The sequence below is a fragment of the Mastomys coucha genome, unplaced genomic scaffold (genome assembly GCF_008632895.1).
Source record: "Mastomys coucha isolate ucsf_1 unplaced genomic scaffold, UCSF_Mcou_1 pScaffold21, whole genome shotgun sequence".
Lineage (NCBI taxonomy): Eukaryota > Metazoa > Chordata > Mammalia > Rodentia > Muridae > Mastomys > Mastomys coucha.
In genome coordinates this window covers 96,124,327-96,139,630 of record NW_022196904.1, presented here as the reverse complement: position 1 = coordinate 96,139,630, position 15,304 = coordinate 96,124,327, and the positions used below count along the sequence as shown (strand labels likewise).

Genomic DNA, 15,304 nt, shown 5'->3' with positions numbered 1-15,304 from the left:
TTTTGGTTTTTCGTGACAAGGTTTCTCTGTGTAGCCCTGGCTGTCCTGGAACTCACTGTGTGGGCCAGGCTGGCCTCGAACTCAGAAATCCTCCAATCTCTGCCTCACAAGTGCTGGGATTAAAGGCATGTGCCACCACTGCCCTGCTCCTCTCCCTTCTTTAATGCATTTCCAATCGCCATTCCCTGGCAGAGCCCATGACTATTTAATCTTCCTCATCTTTAATTCCCCTCTTGTATGTATGTATGTATGTATGCATGTATGTACATATGTAGGTATTATGTAGTGTCTCCCATAGACTCACTATACAGCTGGGGATAACTTTGAATGGATCCTCTTGCCTCCACCTCCCAGATACTGAAATTACAAGTCTTGTGCCCTATGCCTGGTCTTATTCAGTGCTGGGGATCATGAAAGCTTTTATGCATGCAAGGCAAGGACTCTACTGAGTGAGCTACATTCCCAGCCCATCCTTAATCCTCTTATATGTTTACTTTTCTCTCCTTGTTCTAATGAAATTTCAGTCACTCTAATCACTGCATGCTATGTTCTCTCAACATTTTTGCTACCCTTTCATTTTTATGCATACTGACAATCCCTGTTTAAACACAAATACCAGGGCAGCAAGATGGCTTAGAACAGAGCTTGCTGCCAAGCCTGATGACCTAAGTTTGAACCCCAGGACCCATATGGTAGAGGGAGAGGACCAACTCCCAAGTTGTCCTCCGACCTCACATGAACATTGTGGCACATGTGTAAATGTCCACACATATAGCCACCCAAAATAAAAATGTAAGAAACATGAGCATAAATCTCTTCCTTGTCTACACAAACATGGCTGGATGTAGTAGGAGAGTTCCACACACCCACATGGATACACTTCACCCAGTTCCATGACACCGACTTGAGACAGGTCCTCAGTACTAGCCAGTCACCTTATCCATCTACTCGCCCGTCTCCTAGGTAGTCAGCATCACACTCCGGTTCTCAACCCTCCAGCACTTCTGACCCTCAGTCCCCCTCAGAAGCTTTGCTTCCTCATTCACCAAGAAGGGAAGAATAATCACAAGACAAGTGATTCTGGAATCTCTTCCCCACATCTACCCACTGTGCCCACGGAGTCTGCCTGGACTCCCTAAGGAAGAGGGAACTGCCGAGAAGCATAGCCCCCCTCCCCCACCAGCCTGTCACTCCTCTCCGGCCAACAAATGATTCTTTTTCCTTTAAGTCATCTTTTGAATCTTTCTTTCTTTCCTGCTATAAAATTTGCTTTTTCTTTAATTTTTCTCCTCTCTTTCTCTTTTTAAGAGACTACTTAAATATTCACCAGCTCTATCTTCCTTCCAAACCACTTAGTTCAAAGCTACCAATGAGCCTCCTCATAATCCAGTACAATGGTCAGCCCTTGCCTCTGCCTTGATCTGACTACTAGCTGTATTTCATGCAGAATATTAGCCCTATGTCCCAAAAAATATTTCTTCACATTTAGCCACGTATTCCTATTTCCTTCCCCATGCCCTAAACTTGCTAATCCTTCTCAGTGTCCTTGTTGGTAGGCCCTCATCTCTGATAAGCTGTGTGAGATCTACCTTCATTTGCCCTTGATCAGTACTGTGGTCTGAATGTTCATTCACGTCCTGCCCCCAAATTCACATGTCAAAACCTAGTCAACAAGTGACAGCATTAAGATAGGAGGACTTTTAGGAGATGATTAGAGCATAAAGATAGAGAGCTGGGTGGAAGAGTGCTTCCCTAGAATGCATCATACCACGAGTTAATCCCCAGTACTGTTGATTATCAAAATAAAGGCAGAGCACACACAGGGACAGGATCAGAGCCACTTTTAAAGAGACCCGTGAAAAACTGGGCATGATAGCACATGCCTTTAATTTCAGAAGTAGGAAGTAGGGGCAGGGGGACTGAGAGTCAAAGTCATCCTTGGCTATAGAGCAAAGTTGAGGCCAACATAGGCCCCATAAGATTTTGTTACCGGGCTGGAAAGATGGCTCAGTGGTTAAGAGCACTGACTGCTCTTCCAGAGGTCCTGAGTTCAATTCCCAGCAACCACATGGTGGTTCACAACCATCTGTAATGGGATCCAATGCCCTCTTCTGGTGTGTCTGAAGACTGTGACAGTGTACTCACATACATAAACTTAATTAATTAATCAATTAAAAAAGATCAAGTAGTCAATCAAGGGCTGAGAAGACATATGGCCTGTCTATCATGTGAGTACACAGAGAAGAACTATATGTGAGGACCTCAGGTGATACTTACTCATAAGGCCATAAAGTTGACTTCCTGGCCTCTAGAACTACAAAAATAAAAATGAAAATGAAAATGAAAAAAGAAACATTGGTGTCTAGCCACCTCTCTCCCCGACCCAGAGTAATTTTGTTATGAAAGGATGGAGGGACTAATACAGTATACCCACCTAGTCACTGGCTTTACATTTTGCCCGTGTGTCTTGGGAACCTGAGTATGCTTGCTGCTGTTGAGACCTCTTCCCTAAACTCCTGGAGTGTGCCAAACTGGCAGTGTAAAGACACCAATCCAGCACCCCTCCATCCTTGGTCTGCCACTAAGAACTGTTGTTCACTAGCCTACATTATTCCTATCACCTAACCGGTATTAGCTCTCAACGCCTAAACCATAGAAACCTCTCTCAAGTCTCTCACCAGCAGCTATTTCTCCACTTATCTATTCTTTTTCCAGAAAGGGTCTCCCGTATCCCATGCTGGCCTTGAATTGGCTATGTAGCTGAGAATGACCTCGAACTTCAGATCCTTTGTGCCTCAACCACCCAAAAGCTAGGATCATAGGCACACACTACTTTACCTAGTTTATGAAGTGGCAGGAATCCCCCAAAGCTCTGTGAGAGCCACATACCCAGCCCTAAGGTCACAGTCTTTACAGTGGTTCCCAGACCCTACAATCTACTTGCCGTCACCTTTCTTCCCTCCTCACATACTTCACTATAATCCCACTGATCCCTGGCTGACACCTGGACATACCAGGCATGCTCCTGCATCGGGGTCTTTTTGCCTGCCATTCTCCTGCCTAGATACTCTCCCCCTTGATGTATATGTCTTACTCCTATATCTCCTTCTGACCCTGACTCATAAGCAACTTAACACTCTTTCCATTTTTTATTTTTCCTCAAATACACAGTAACACCTAACACTCTGTAATTAATTTATATACTATACTTCTCTGCCCATCATGCATGGCCCATGAGGAAAGGAAGTATGTTTTGTGTTTGTACACTATTACTGTATATGCAACTGCACAGATTTATGTACAGTACTCTGAACATCTAGCCATTGTATATGGTCATAAGGTTACATGACATGCTGGTCAATAAAGGACTACATATATGGTATCATATTATTATAATGAAGAAAAAAGCCTCTTGTTTCTTGACTACATAAAAGGCCAAGACGAGAGACTGGCCTATACTATCAGACTTGTATGAATTTATGTTTGCAAAACAATGAAACTGCCTAACACTGCACTTCTCAAACCATTTCCCCATCACTGACATGTGACTGCACATACAACAGAGCCTGGCACACAGTAGATGCTCAATAAATGTAATGCAGAAATGAATGACACCTTTAATAACCTGGGCACTCAACTTTCACCCTGATTCCAGAATGCTCTAACTAAATGGTGAATCTGAGCCAGGCATGGCTGTGCACAACTGTGGTCCCTGTATTCAGGTGGATAAGGCAAAAAGGTTGAAAGGACTTTAAAGCCAGCATGGGATACACAGTTCCAGGCCCCCCAAACTCTTCTCATGTCAGCTTTTAGATGGAAGCCCTTCAGTGGTTCTGACTTCATGATAATGCAAACTGAAATGTATTCTGACGATAAGCATGTCCTGTAAATATGAAAAGCAAAGTGTGTGTATGGGGGGGGGTACAGATATGAACAGGAGATAGCCTGTGACCTGTAGGCATTCGACTCAATTACTTTTTAAAAAGTGCCTATTACTTGGTAGCTCCCATATAGAGGAGGAAAAATCATCTCCACAGCATGGCTTTGTGAGCCCTGGGCAGGCCTCCCATGCTTACATCCTGGTCTCTATTGAGAAAACAGACTGTGCATGTCCATGGACCAGGTGACTGTAGTGCAACCAAACATGCAGCCATTTCATTGTTGAACAACCAGGAAAGGTAGCAAGATGTCACTGTTGGCATCGTCAGAAATTATATCTGGAACCCAGATGTTTGAACCAGATGTCAAAGCTTGCTAAAGGCAGTTTTTACAACTATATGCGGTAATTTTGAGTTTCAGAGTGACACGACTGGGAATCTAAAATGGGAATCATTTAACAAAAGATTTCCTATCTGTCAGGACCTTTCTTACCTTGGACAAGAAGAAACCTGTCAACTGGAACATGTCTCCCAAGAGGACACAGAAGACTTGAGAAGCTGCACTGTAGAATTCTCCCTGTTGAAAACTTCCTGCCTTACTCTGCTGAGATGGATCCTTTGGGCTCACAGCAGGTCAGAGTACTTTCAGGTTTCCTGTCAGTACCAAAACCCACCTAACCCCAGCCTCCCCGGAATCTGACAATGGTCCCCCAAGGACTTCTGTGATGGACCAGTGCTTACTACAACAGTCTCTCAGTCTTCCCAGCATGCAATGCGCTTGCTTACTAGTACAGAGGATCCATTCGCTCATGTTTTATGGGCTTTGAAATTTCCTAGAATGCTCACCCCACCCACAAACAGACTTCCCTAGGAAGCCTTTAAAGGCCCACTCAAGCCAGTTAATTGCTTTTCTCTTCCTGCACTGTATCCAGTGCATGGCTCCATTCATGCCTTTATTTTATTAATTGCAGTTATTATTTTATCTCAGTTCCATAGGGGCAGTAAGCTTGTCTAATGTGTCTTTCAATTACTCGTGCCTAACCTGGTACATGGCACTTAGGAGGTACTCAACGAGTGTTTCTGAACTTAATTTTCATTAGGAAAGAGTGATCATATCAATGTGGCTAACATAAAGGTCACATGACGCAACTTAAATTGGGTGAAGTCGCAGCTGAATTTTATAATTCATATTCATATAAATAAAAGCATTACTTAGCATGGGAAGAGAGTGTTACAATGGCGGTAAGAGGACAGGGGACATAAAATCATTCTCAGTAATATAGTATGTTCAAGACCAGCTTAGCCTGCATAATACCCTGCCCCCCCAAAAACAAAGTAGAACATAAGGCCGGAAGATGGCTCAGTAGATGAAGTACTTGCCATGTAAGCAGGAGGATGGGAATTCGAACCCTCAGAGCCTGTAGAACGCCATACGTGGGAGCATATGTCTGTAAAATGTAACGTAGTGAACAAGAAGAGACCCCATCTCAAACGAGGTAGAAGGCAAGAACAGACACCAACTCTGACTTTCACACATGTGCCTGCACTCACATGCATGCACATGAACACTAAACATGCCTATGTGTGTACAAAGATAAAAAACAAGATGCACAGTACAATGGATTTAGTCAGATAATCTGAATTAATTCACTATACAGTGCTCCCCCAATAAGCTAATTTTATTGAACTTTTATATTTTAATAAATGCAAATTTATAAGAAAAGCATCAAGATTACAAAACAAAACAACTAAAACCCATCCACACACAAATGCACCTTGGCAAGAATAAACAGAAAATTCATCTGGGAGGAACTGTTTAACTAGGCCTAACATAGTCAAAACACTCAATTTTACCAATGACAAACTAGAAATTAAAATCACCAGGTAGCTACTTCAATCCTGTTGAATCAGCAGCCTCCTGCTCATGTTGTCTCTCCCACTGAGAGTGAATTTACTGCTGATATGTAACAGGACTAAATGACATAGGTCCACTAGAAATCAATTTAAGCTCATTATTATTTCAAAAGAAAGAAAAGCAGGGAAAGTATAGATGGAAATTATTATCATACTAGAAAAAAACACAGAAGCACCACTCACTGGGAGTGGTGACATATATCCATAACCAGAACATTATTAGAAGGGAGGTAAGAAGACTGCCATGAGTTAAAGGCTAGCTTGGGCTACAGAGTACGTCTGAGGCTAGCATAAGTTACATAGTGAGACCATGTCTCAAAATATAAAGAATAACAACAACAACAACAACAACAACAAAAAGTAACAGAAATGAAGAAAGGAAAAAAGACAGAAAAATTAGAAGATAAAATATTCTAAAACAATGACAAAGTAAAAAAGTTATATTCATTCTTTGGAAGATATATAGCAATCACAATAATAATAAGTATAAGTAGACAATAACCATAGAAATAATGGCTAACATTACTCAATATTTATTATAAGTATTTGATATGAATTATGATATACTGAGTTTCCTTGCCAACCTAATTAAATGAAAATGTAGGATGCCCAGTTCAAATTGAATTTCAGAGAACAATAGCTCACTACTTGTCTAAGTATGTCCCATGCAATATCACATGCTGTTTATCTCAATTTTAAACTGAACTGACATACAGTACTTTACCTGGATCCTGTAATAGTAACCCAGGTACTAGCAATCCATTTACCAATGAGAAAACAAGGATACAGGTGAAGTAAAAGGCATACAGCTTTGAAAAGTAAGAAAATGCTATGTCTCCAAAAGAGTAGACTAGCAATGCTGCCTGCGAGTGATTTCAAATAGGTTAGGGGGGGGCATGTGACCATGGACCACCACTGAAAGGAAAACAGGCAGGAAACCATGGCCTGTAATGCCACGTACCTGTATAGATCAAGCAGATACCCGAGTATTTATTCTGAGGAGGCAACTGCCTTAATAGGCTACTAGCATTTTATCAAATAATAATAAAGAGTGAAATCTTGTGCACAAGGTCACTAAACTAGCCAGTAAGTGTAGGGTTAGATTCTGGCTCTAATTTTCGTGTCCAGTCTGCTTTATCATATAGCTTTCCTTGGGTGGAGTCCTTTTGTTTGTTTTCGTTCCTCTTTCATTTTGGCTTGGCATTTAAGAATGCTTACTGCTCTTGCAAAAGACCCAGCACCTACATGGTGATTCACATCTGCCTATAACTCTACTTCGGGGGCATTCGATACTCTTCTGACATCCAAGGATTCCTGCCTGCTGTGTTGCACATAAACTCATGTAGCACACACATATACACAGAAATAATAAATAGAAAATGGTTTCCTGCCAGTGTTGCTATATAGTTCTTCATGTAAAGGCATGGTGGCACATCCTTTAATATCAGTACTGTGGAAGCTAAGGTAGGAGGATAAATTTAGAGGCCAGCCTCAGCCATCAGGTAAACACAAGGCCAGACAGCCTGCATTAGAGATCAAGACTCTGTCTTAAAACACAAATGAATAAAACCAGTCCTAGTGGCAAATGCCTTTAATTCCCCCACTCAAGAGGCAGAAACAACCAGGAAGTCCTCTGTGAGTTCAAGGCCAGTTTGGTCTACAAATCGAGTTTCGGGACAGCCAGGACTACATGATAAAACCCTGTCTCAAAAATCACTTAGTGCTCATGTGGCGCGCGCGCATGCACGCGCGCGCGCGCACACACACACACACACACACACACACACGCACGCACGCACGCACACACACACACACACACACACACACCTTTGTCTAGAGACACAGTTCAGTTTCTTAGTTTGCCAACAGTATGTCTGCAAGGCACAGGGTCCTGATTCCGTCTCCATGCACAACAAAGTCATGTGATAAAATCTATGCACTGGCATGCAAGAAGCTTTCAAATACACCTTCAAAGCCTGCTTCTCCTGAGTTTGCTTTGGTCTAAAGTCATATACCTAGTTTCAACCATGACAAAAATGAAAAAAAAAAAAAAAAGGAAATTATGATGCTGTTTGCTTGTAAACCCATCATGTAGGACGACAAGGAATTCAAGGTCAGTCTCAGCTACACCTTGAGTTTAAGTCCTGACCTTCAGGAGACCACCATCCCCCTAAAAAGAAAAAATAAAATAAAAAGAAAAGTTATGATTCACAGTGAGAGCTCCCAGGAAGATCAATTGCCATTGGGAAAACATCTGCCTAATTCAAGTTGTGACTTCATTCAGAATACAGAAACACACACTCCATACTTACCCTCTCACAGTGCGATTGCTCTCCTGACTTAGTCCCCTTTTATGCACCTGATGAAGAAATGTGTATATTTTTTTCCTAGCCAACCACATGGCAACCACACCTGCTCACACACAGGGGTGCCAGCACGCTTTCTTTTCAGTGGTATCACCCGTGCACGACCCCACGGGTGTTCCTCTACCCTCAGCTTCATTTTTCCTTGAGACTCTGGCCCACATCAAAGTCTGTGCCTTTGATTGTTTATTCTGAAAGAGGCAGCTGGCTAGGAGCCTGCCTATGGGGTCTGCACCAGGTTCTGCTTTTGTTTTTCTCTCTTGATAGTTACCTTGTGACTAAACCACTCACTGGTCCATGTAGAGGGATCCCACAGAGATAAAAACATAGTTGTTTAAATAAAATATTTATGCAGAAACCCTAAAATGTCACTGAAGTAAATGCAAATTAGACCTTCACATACTGTACATCCAATATGCCACTCACTCCTTGGAAGACTACTTCCCCATTGCAATTAACACTCATTTAAAAAATTAATCCCACTGTGCATAATCACACCAGTAACTATTCCTAAAAATCCAGTATTTTAAGAATGGTTCTTTATACTATCTTGGAAAGTCTGTATTTAATCACAACGGTTATGAAGATTTCCCCTTAAAAACTATATTTAATTATTATTCTCCACACATACCTCCTGATAAGAGATTTCACTATCATTCTAGATGAGGTTTTAGCAGTAAAATCCTACATTCTGGTTCTTTAATAAAATACTGTTCCGGTAAGGTTTTTCTCAATGTATTTTTTTGTTTGTTTCTGTTTTTTTGTCTGTTTCTCTGATCCTGAGACAAGGTCTCATAAAGCGCAGATTGGCCTCAAATTCACTATGTAGCTAAGGCTGGCCTTGAATTCCTGATCTGGTGTCTCTATCTACTAAGAGCTAGGATTGTAAATACATGATGTATGTCTCCATATTTAGCCTTTAATGTGTGTGTGTGTGTGTGTGTGTTTAACCTTAAAAGTGGATAGACACAATCAAGTCTTCTGATACTTATTAAAAGTCCTCAAAAATAAAAACTTGGCAAAATATTGTCAAAAGTAAATTAGGAATCAAACTCATATGGGGAGTAGCTATACAAAGGCAGTAGTCAAGTTTCTCTGGGATTTTAAGGCACTTAAGGAAACGTGAGCTGAGCTGAGTTCAGTGGATTCTGCCATTGTCTGCGGTTATAACAAGTTTTCCTCTATCTGACTGTAAATCAGACTCAACCAAGAAATGTAAGGAATATGCCAATCCCAGGCACCACCTCCCCTGAGGCTTTGGTTACAGCCTACTCATTGCTGGAATTCTTTTTGTTTGTTTGTTTGTTTGTGTTTGTTTTTGTTTTTTTTGTTTTTTTGAGACAGGGTTTCTCTGTGTAGCCCTGCCTGTCCTGGAACTCACTCTGTAGACCAATCTGGCCTTGAACTCAGAAATCCGCCTGCCTCTGCCTCCCAAAGTGCTGGGATTAAAGGCGTACGCCACCACCGCCCAGCTGGAATTCTTAAGTGTTTCTATGCACTTGTCTGTTTCTCTGATCCTGAAACAGGGTCTCATACAGCCCAGGTTGGCCTCAGTACACAGCCAAAGCTGACCATCATGGAAGTGGAGCTTTCCATAACATAGAAGTTAGCTGGAAGGTCCAGCCACTGATAATGTGACATTAAAGCTCTGTTTCACACCTCAGTTAGTAAACATTTAACTGAGGCTGGATAAAGAATTCATAATCAAAATACTAAGGTGGCCTTCTAACCATGCACAATTTAACCTACCCTTGGAGGATTTAACCCACTGTACATGTTCAGAATAGAGAAACCAGGTAAAAGGATGGTTATTCTGAAGTATTTAGGAAATCTCCATTGACAATGACTTTTGAGTTCTGAGGTAAAAGCTCTTTGGGTCAAAGGCCCCCACATCCATGGATTAAACAACTGTAGATTAAAAACGCTTGGGGGAAATTATGTCTGTACTGACCACAGCCAGCCCTTTTTCTTCGTTAGTCTGTAAGTAATACGGTAACAACTGACATGTCAATTACATTATTAGGTATGAAAACCAACAGATTATTCAAGGTGCATGGGGGGACGTACATAGGGTGCGCTCAAACATTAAATCATTTTGTATGGTAGGCTTGAACATCCTCAGATTTTCACACTGTGGGATCCCTGAACTAACGTCGTTCAGACACTGAGGGACACCTACAACTGTGCCTTGACTGACTGACATGCTACTCTGACGTAACCCCACGCCTATGTGTAAGCTGAAAGTGTGGCTGTGGGCTAGCTTCAGCTTCTGCATTCCGCTTTCCTTCTATATGCCAATCATTTTAACCATGCTTCTTGAACATGAATGTGACAGTGCCTCACCTGAAGATCCTGCAACAGTAAAGGCGCAGGTTCAGGAAGCATGGAGCAGGCCTAGGATCTTGCATGCCTACCTAACCCTTGGACCCAGATGCTGCTGGTGCAGGACAAATGCTTTGAGCACAAGACTCAAGTGAACCAAGTGAACTAAGTGAACCAAACTACATGGCCTCGGTGAATCCGTGCAGCCCCGTCAGCATCCCACAGAGCAGAGACCAGAAGAATAATAGGACACTTTTGAAACCAGGAAGTGCATCCCAACATCCATTCTTTTCTAGATGTAGAAACAATGCAGTGGACTTCTGGCCCTTCCCTCCTAACAGTCAAAGATGCATACTGGAGAAAAGGAAGGGTACATTCAAGATGAGTGAAGGCTGGAGGTGGAGCTCAAGGGTAGAACAAGAGGTCATGGGTTCAGTCCCTACTGTGACCATAATAGATAAACAAGCAGACATTCAGAGCTAGGAAGGGAAAACCCTGAAAACAGGAAATGCATGGCACATCTAGTCAGCCCCTTGACAGTACAGTCTCTAGTTACAAACTAAGCATGGACCAATGGGTAATGTTAGGCAACCCTCAGATGCAGGACAACTTACTTTGGCTAACTAAAGAGGCATTGCCTGGTCAGTTATATTCAAAAAGCTAGACACAAAAGACAACCTTTCTGCTTTCCCTCCCTACGCCAAGCCTCTTCCTGAAACCTGTTGCTCAGGTAAGAAGGTCAAGAACCATCCTCAGCTCTATTTGTCCTCCTGATACTTCCTGTCAACAAATATTAGCGGTGGTACATTCAAAGTGGTCCATAATCATTACATCTCTGGCACCTCCATTAGGACCATGCTGAGAACTCTGCACCCCTCCCTGGTTTCTGAAACAGATCACTAACTCATGTATCTACCTGACTTCACCCTTGCTTTTCTACATACAGTATGTGCTCACACAGAGGTCTGGCTGAGACTTCTCCAAAACATCTAATGTTCGAACCTTATTCACAGTAAAAAGCAAAATCCTTCTAATAGTTTGCAAACCCTACATGATCTGCCCTATCTAACCCTTGACCAGATTTCTTACCACGCTCGACTTTCAGCCGCACCTGAAGTCAGTGTGTCTGAAACAATGTTTCTGCCTCAGAGCCTTTCCACATGTGCTTCCTGTTGCCTCAAGTCCGCTGGCTTGTGAACCTGCCTTATCCCATCTCTGAAAAAGGGAACAAAGCATCCTAGATGCAGTTACGACTCTGCTGGGAATTGCTTATTTTCTCCCTTTATAACTAAAATCTTTAATGGAGCTTGAGAAAACAGCCACCACGGGGGGAGCCATGGATAGGCATCAGGCATAGAAGGCTGGAACATGGCATTCGTGGGTTCTTTCACAGAAAAGGAAGTCACCCATTTACAGAGAGGACTCTCTGGGGACCCATCAGGGCAGCTGTACATAGCTGTTCTGGGTCAAACTAGCCAACAGCAGGGGTGCTGTTTACCTAGCATGTGCACGGCAGCCTCCTCAGCCACTGGGGCTCAGAGATTAAGGGCACTCTTGGTTTGCACAAACAGTTTCAGAGGAATGAACACACATACATTCATGTGATGGATGTAAGGATTACTGTGAGCAAGGTGAGGAAGGGAGAGAAACGGGAAGATGTGGACTGAGCAGATGTGCCCCGAAGGAGAGGGTGTCTTGTTAAATGCCATCTTTGGCTATAAATTCCTCCCACTTCTTAATTTTAGGGCCCTTCTCCTGTCTCATGCCCAGGCTACTTCCTGACACAATGGAAAGAGCCAGAGGGGCAGGAGCTACCTCAAAGCCATGTGCCCTAGTTTAAGCAGAACATAGCTTTCAGGAAGTCAGGGAACAGCAAGACAGTCTCTCATCGAAAGCGATTTCCCAGCCCGGGAACCAGAGTTCCTCTTGTAAGGAGTATTCTTGGGACTCTTCCTCCAGGCCCACCCAGTGTGGGAACTGGAAGAGACTGGGCACATGGGAAGCAGTCCCTTCATTAAAAGGAAGAGGGTGAGAACCGACCAGAAAGATGAGGCATGGTAAAAGCCCAATTCAGAGACAGGCTGCATCCCCCTTCTCTTGTAAAGCCGAAGATGACAACTTGTCTGAGATAACAAGGAAAATCTGCTGCTCGGGGCAGAAACGTAAAGAGAGGTGTCAGCACTAACATGAGCTTTGGGAAAAGTGTGTTAATAATGGGCTTGGTCCTGACAGGAAAGCACAGAACACCCCACACTCAGGGCATCTTTCTGGGATCCCTGTGGGGGAGGTGAGGCACTCCCATTCATATCTGTGGTCTGTGGGGCACATGCTCATCCATCAAAGAGCCACCCAGAGGCTGGACAACCAAGCCTCCTGGGAAATCACTGGGATCTCTATTTCTCCACTTAATTCTCCCCTTTGGAGTAAAACATTAGAGATCATTTGAGAAACTTATTAATATAACCACAGGCATGAAAAAACAGAGCCTTTGAGTACAGAAAAATGTGACAAACTTTTAACACCTGCCTTCGCCAATACGTTGTGCATATCCTATTAAAAGTAGGCTATTTAAGTCAGCTCATTCCTAGTTAAGAGTCAAGTAATTCTTTATCCTTTGTAAATGTATTTTTATATAATGAACTGGCTTGAAATGAGAAATGCTCACATTTACTCATTTGCATAGCAATAGCTTATTGCCAATGTTTGCACACAGGAACATCAAGGCAAAGGCTATTCTTTCATCCCTTTCTTAACAATCTAACCATGATTTGCCTTTTAACATTAAAACACTTAGATAGGAAAAATATTTGAGAATATGAGTCCTCCAGCCTAGAAGATGCTCAGGAAATATCCGAAAGGAATGAATGCATCTTTCCAGTGCCCAATGATGAGTAAGAAGACAGTAGGTCTTGCAAACTGCTCAAAGAAAACACCTTCCTCTGACCTTAACTGGTCAGATGCCAAAGTAAGTGAACTTTCCAAAGTTAAGAGCCTCAACAACTTTCACTAGGACAACCGCCAGCTGCAGCAGGCCCACCACTCTAGTGTCCTAGGCTACCACAGCGAGACAAATTGGGAGCCAAGGCCTGAGAGCCTCAACACCTTGAGACATGCAAGGAAAGGGTTCAGGCCCAGCTGCTCCGGGGCTTGGCCCCAAGCAAGATCTTCTCTGGCCCTTTTCACAGTAGAGCCAGGGGAGGAACTGGACACTCAGGTTGAGCAGCTCCGGGTGGAAATCAGCTGCAGCTCGGCTGTACCAAACTCCCAACTTCACAGAGTTTCCTTGGCTCTCAGATCCCACTCCCAGCTCCGAGGCCTCCGTGGCCTCCCCTGGCTCCCGGGCGCCAGGGAGTGAAGTGGAGGGCGCAGCCCCGAGGTGAGGAGCCGCCTCCAGGAGCCAAGCGCAGGTGGCGGGCGTGGTTCCTCCAAGCCTGCCCCAGCCCACCCCGGCTCGGCCTCCGCGCAGCAGCCTCCGCCCGAGTTCGCCGGGTTCCAGCGTCAGGCCGTGGTGCGCTGCTTGTGGAGACCTACTTGGGCTCAACGGTCACCCACTGCCCTCTTCCAGTCTGCGTGGCTCTCCTGCCTCAGGCCCTGGCTAGGTCCCCAAGTCCCCATCTCAGGGCCCTCGGGTCGCGCCCGGCAGCGGCGGCGGCGGTGGCGGCGGCGCTTACCTGGGTCGCGGAGCCGAGGTCTGGCACGGTCCCGCAGGTGGTAGATGAAATCTTGGCAGCTGTCGTGCTCCAGGGCCCCTCGGGCACAGAGCTCGGCCAGCAGCTGCAGCGCCTGGTGACAGAGCGCGTCCCTGGCCCCGGGCATCGCCCCCCCGCATCCTCGGACCGCGCCGGGCAGGCGGGCGCGGGAGAAAGCCCTCCGCCTGCCAGCTCAGAGCTGCCGCCGCCGCCGCCGCCTCCACTGGCCGGTCCGCGCTCCCCACCCGAGCCGCAGCGCCAGCCGGGTCGGCCTCCCACCGGTTGCATGCAGCTCTCCGAGAGCCGCTCGCTCGGGCTTTCTCCGTCTCCCGCGCGGCCCCTCGTCCCTCCCTCGGCGCGGAGGGGAGGCGGCGCCGCACAGCCTAGCGCGCTTCTCCGCGCTCCGCCCGCTACTCGCGGCCGCCGGGGGCGGGGCCGGGTCAGGGGTGCGCGCCGCGGGCGGGGGTTCGCTGTCTCGGCAGAGCCGGCGCTCCAGCTAGGGACCCGGGACGGGGGCGCTCGCCCACTGCAGGAGAAGCTCCTGATTTCGCTCCGGACTCTGCGCTCTGAGCGGCCGCGCCCAGGATCAGGAAGTACGAGCCAGTGCGCGTGCTAGACGCTCTTGGCACCCCATTTCTCCGCCCAGATGCTAACCTAACATCCCTCTGGCCTCTGGAGCCCCGCGTGAGTCCAAAGCAGGTTCTTGGTTGTTTGGAGCAAAGGCTGGAGGGTAGACCACACCTGCCAAGATCTCAGTACCTTCTTTTAAACTTGGAAAGCGCGGTCTGAGCAGAAACCTCGGGCCCAGTGGTGTCACGCGCCCAAATGCGGGGTTTGGAGCCAAGATTTTCCAACAAAGAATGGATGTCCAGCGTGGTGGTGATTTGGAGAAGGTGGAGGCTCCGATAAGAAATGAGGACAGATGCATGACCCTCCGGAAAGACGACGACGCTCATCTGGAGCTTTGCAGGTCCTGATTGGTTTTCTAAGAAGCTGATTGGAAATGCGAAGGTTGCCAGCACTTCCCTGGCACAGGAAACAGGATCCAGAATTTGTGGATGTTTGGAAAGACCTCAGTCACCTCTCATCTACCCATCTCTTCATTTTTTAGGCACTAAGCCCAGAAATAACCACAAAT

At 45.3% G+C, this 15,304-nt stretch overlaps 1 protein-coding gene across 1 annotated transcript in view; it reads right to left on the bottom strand.

Annotated features, from left to right (window-relative positions):
* Syt9 (synaptotagmin 9) overlaps positions 1-14,509 on the bottom strand; it is a 176,247-nt gene extending 161,738 nt beyond the window's left edge. The window contains exon 1 of the mRNA XM_031387774.1: positions 14,149-14,509. Coding sequence (XP_031243634.1) covers positions 14,149-14,293 — 145 coding nt within the window. The 5' untranslated portion in view covers positions 14,294-14,509. The remainder of the gene's footprint in view (positions 1-14,148) is intronic.
* Positions 14,510-15,304: the final 795 nt, after the last annotated feature.